Below are 3,922 nucleotides of genomic sequence, written 5' to 3' on the forward strand. Positions count from 1 at the left end.
TACTAGATGGCTCACTACCCCAAGCTAGGACATCAAGTCCCCCCATGGAATTGCACACCCTAGAAGCCAGAATATGAGACAACTTAGTTCGATCCCTCTCTGACCCACTTGGTGGCTAATTAGAGGAATCCTTCCATCTGTAACCAAAATGTTGAGCATTCTTATAATTCACAACTTTATCCCTCCTAGCTGCAATAAAGCAGTCACAAAGAGACTGCAAATACAAATACATGGAAAGAATAGGGGGGTTACCATCCCAAGAATTTATCCATAAGAGATATTTAGAGCCTCTATTACAAATCCAAAAAAGACCCCTCTTAACCAGCTAGGCACCAGTCTTCAAAGTATTCCAAACCATAGACCCACTGTGCTACAAAGGACACCAACAAACATCCAAATAGTCAACTCCTAGTAAATACTTATGCATGAGAATACGAACCTAAAGCTAATGTTGACTAGTACACCAACACCAATAGAACTTAACTACAAGAGCCTACCCACTCAAGATAGCAGAACGGAGGCCAAGAACCCCCTCCTTCCTAGGCCAACAAACAAGTTCCCTCTTAACTAGGCTCCATTTGGAATTTTGCAAAGTACCACTCCAAAGAAATTGGCACGAGAGGGCATCAAATTTCTTAAGAAAATAAATAGGATTTGTGAGGACCATGTTTCTATAAATAGGAAGAGCTTGAATCACCAATTGAAGAAGGGTCACCCAAGTAGTAGTAGAAAGCCACCGATGGTTCCAATTATTAACCTTCTGATGCAGCTTATTTAGCAAGTCCTCCCAAAATAGCCTATGTTGTCTACCAATGATAATAGGAATGCCTAGATAATATCAGGGGAGAGATCCAATTTGAAATCGAAGGATGATAACAATCCTCATTTGAACAGGCTCTGGAGTATTAAAAAAATAGATTGAAGATTTATTCTCATTGACTTTCTAACCTAAAGAAACCAAATAAATATCCAACATTCTCTTGAAAGCCTTAGCTTCATGCAATCTCACAATCCCCATAAGAGCAGTATCATCCACAAACTGGAGATGAGAAAGCTTGGGCAACCCATTACTCCAACTCCAACCCTAAATTAGATCTCAAGAAACCTAAGATTTAATTAGTCTACCAAGGCCCTCAACCATAATAATAAACAAATAGGGAGAAAGGGGATCCCCTTGGCAAAGACCCCTAGAGGCTCCAAATAACTCAAAAGGCTCCCCATTTAGAATAACAGAGAGGAGGAAGATGTAACACAACTCATAGTCCAACTAACCCACTTTGGGTTGAAGCCAAAGGCAAGGAGAACCCTTTGCAAAAAGTGCCACTTAACTCTATCATAAGCTTTAGCCATATATAGTTTGATGAACATAGATCACACCTTAGAAGTCACCATAGAGTGAATGGCTTCAGAAGAAACAACCACCCCATCTAGAATTTGTCTTCTAGCAACAAAACCCCCTTGCTCATTTGAGATCACAATACCCAACCACATTTTAGGCCTCTCAACAATCAACTTAGTGATAATTTTGTAGACTACATTACACAGAGCTATAGACTGAAAGAAGTCCAACTGATTAGCCCCTTCTTTTTTAGGAATAAGAACAAGAAAAGTAGAATTGAGGGCCTCAAGAATTTGTTTGCTAACATAAGATTCATGAACCACCTCTAACAAATCTAAATTAACAATATCCCAAAATTCCTAAAAAAATTCCACTAGAAATTTGTCGGGGTCTGGAGCCTTACCCTTATGCATCCCAAAAACAACCTCCTCCAATTTAGACAAAGATATTGGACGCATAAGAGAAGCATTCATCACATTTGTAATAAGAGAGGGAATACAAGAAAGGATCATGTTCTCGTCATCCACAACAAGAGGTGAATCACCAGAAAAGAGAGCAGAATAGTACCAGGTAGCTTCATGAGACATAGCATGCAAAGAAGTCAGTTGAATTCCAGCTGAATCAACCAACATGGATATGTAACTTCTATTTTGACGGGATTGCACTGAGTTATGGAAAAAGGTAGTATTCATGTCTCCTTCCTGAAGCCAGTCAACCCTATCCTTCTGCTTCCAAAAAATCTCTTCCCTAGGTTCCCATTCCTCCAGTTCTCTAACTGCATGAGACTCCTCTCTACCCAAATCCTCAAAGAACCCAAGATCTCGAATTTGGTGAGTGACTACAGCTAAATGATCTTGATCCCTCCTTTTCATGGCATAAAGATTGCCAAAGCAAGATTTGTTCCATTGCTTAAGCTGCCATTTAACATATTGCAATTTCTTTACAAATGAAAACATATAAGTACCATAATTCATGCCACCATCTCTCCAAAACTAGGCCATTAAATCCTGGAGGGAAGAGACCCGAAGCCACATTAACTGGAACTTAAAGAGGGGATTCTTAGGAATTGCAACTGAAGTAGCTGAAAATTTAATAGGCCAATGATATGTACCCCTCCAATTGAGAATTTCATAAGCAGGACACAAGCAACCTCCCACCCAAAAACTGGAGATAAGAAATCGATCCAAGCATTCTAAGATAGCATCTTCTCCCCTCCTTCTATTATTCCATGTAAAAATCCCATTAGCTGCCTTGATATCAATTAAATGCAGGAAGTCCACATTCTCTTGGAAAATCTCAAAAGAAAGACACAAACAAGCAAGCCCATCCCTTTTCTCCTCCAAGCTTAACACTAAATTAAAATCACCCACTATAACCCAAGGAAGGAAAGGAGCACCTGCTCTAATAGAATGAATATGAGACTAGAGCCTGATTTTGCCATGAAAATCAATCGAAGCATACACATAAGTAACCAGAATCATTTCTCCAGTCTCCAAGATAGAGGTGGCCATGGAGAGAGCAGAAGGGCTAGAAATATACCAAAGAGGATCAATCTTCCTCAGATCCCAAAAGAGAGCCAAACCTCTAGAGCTTCCCAAAGAACCAATACACTCACATTGTCCATGATGCCAAATACTAGAAGCACAAAGAAACATAAAATCAACTAAGAGATTAGTCTCTTGAATACAAAAGATAGATGAAGAATGAATTGTCACCAACTCATGAATAGCCTTTTGTCTAGGGGTGCTATTCAATCTCCTAACATTCCATGAGAGAATGATCATTGAGAAGAGTGGGAGAAGTGAGCCTCAGTGGGTTTAATAGACCCAAAATCCACCAACAACTCCTTAGCTAATTTAATCTTCTCTTGATCTTTTTGTGACCCCCTTTGGAGGAAGTATCAAAAGAGACTTTCTTCAAGGACCTTTGTTGTAAACCCAAAGTTTGAGAAGACACTTTACCTCTTCCAAATTCTTGCACTTCCTTAACCAAATCTGCCAAAACAATATCATCCTGTGAATTTGTGGACTGACTTGAAGCCCCTAAGACAAGACCTGTAGGAGACTCACCATGTTGTTGCCCAACACCCTGACTTGAGCCAGAAAGTTCCTGTTGCATAACCTCCCCATCCATACCAATCACACTAGAGGAGACCTCACTCAGAATCCCTTCCTTTAAGACCATAGTATCCAATACCTAAAATCAGTTAAAACCCTCATTGACATGCTTGTCCTTGTAGGGCCTCTTCTATCCCCGACCCTTACCTCGAGGTCTAATAGGAAAAAAACCACCCTTATCAAGGCCATTTTCTTGCATTGGGGAAGAGGAAGAAGGAAATCCACCTTTTCTCACATTATCCATCTTCGGGGAAGAGGAAGAAGGAGATCCACCATGATCACCTACAGAGCATCCAGTCCCCTTATTAACTTGAGGGCACTGGCGTTGAAGATGCTCATACTCATGACATATCCGACAATGAAAAGAGAGAGATTCATAATCCAATTTTTGCACCCACTTAGAAGAACCAAAACAGATTTCCAAAGAATTTGGCAACGAATTATTTAAATCAACTTCAACACAAAT

General features: G+C 40.0%; 1 protein-coding gene across 1 annotated transcript; it reads right to left on the bottom strand.

Annotated features, from left to right (window-relative positions):
* Positions 1–1,698: 1,698 nt before the first annotated feature.
* On the bottom strand, positions 1,699–3,523 carry LOC131858440 (uncharacterized). Its single transcript, XM_059211679.1, has 3 exons — positions 3,301–3,523; positions 2,922–2,974; positions 1,699–2,253 (listed from the first exon to the last, which is right to left on the bottom strand). The coding sequence occupies exons 1-3, from the start codon at positions 3,521–3,523 to the stop codon at positions 1,699–1,701; spliced, it is 831 nt and encodes a 276-aa protein (XP_059067662.1).
* Between the last annotated feature and the right edge of the window lie 399 nt (positions 3,524–3,922).

Source organism: Cryptomeria japonica, chromosome 9 (assembly GCF_030272615.1).
Source record: "Cryptomeria japonica chromosome 9, Sugi_1.0, whole genome shotgun sequence".
In the NCBI taxonomy this organism is placed as follows: Eukaryota; Viridiplantae; Streptophyta; class Pinopsida; order Cupressales; family Cupressaceae; genus Cryptomeria; species Cryptomeria japonica.

Excerpts from the sequence above, each read along its gene's own strand:
- LOC131858440 (XM_059211679.1), bottom strand. The coding sequence starts at position 3,523 with ATGGTCTTAAAGGAAGGGATTCTGAGTGAGGTCTCCTCTAGTGTGATT. Across the intron at positions 2,975-3,300 it reads AGTGCAAGAATTTGGAAGAG|TATTTGGCATCATGGACAAT; the intron begins GTAAAGTGTCTT and ends TTGTGCTTCTAG. Across the intron at positions 2,254-2,921 it reads TTCTTTGGGAAGCTCTAGAG|CTTAAGCAATGGAACAAATC; the intron begins GTTTGGCTCTCT and ends GTTAAATGGCAG.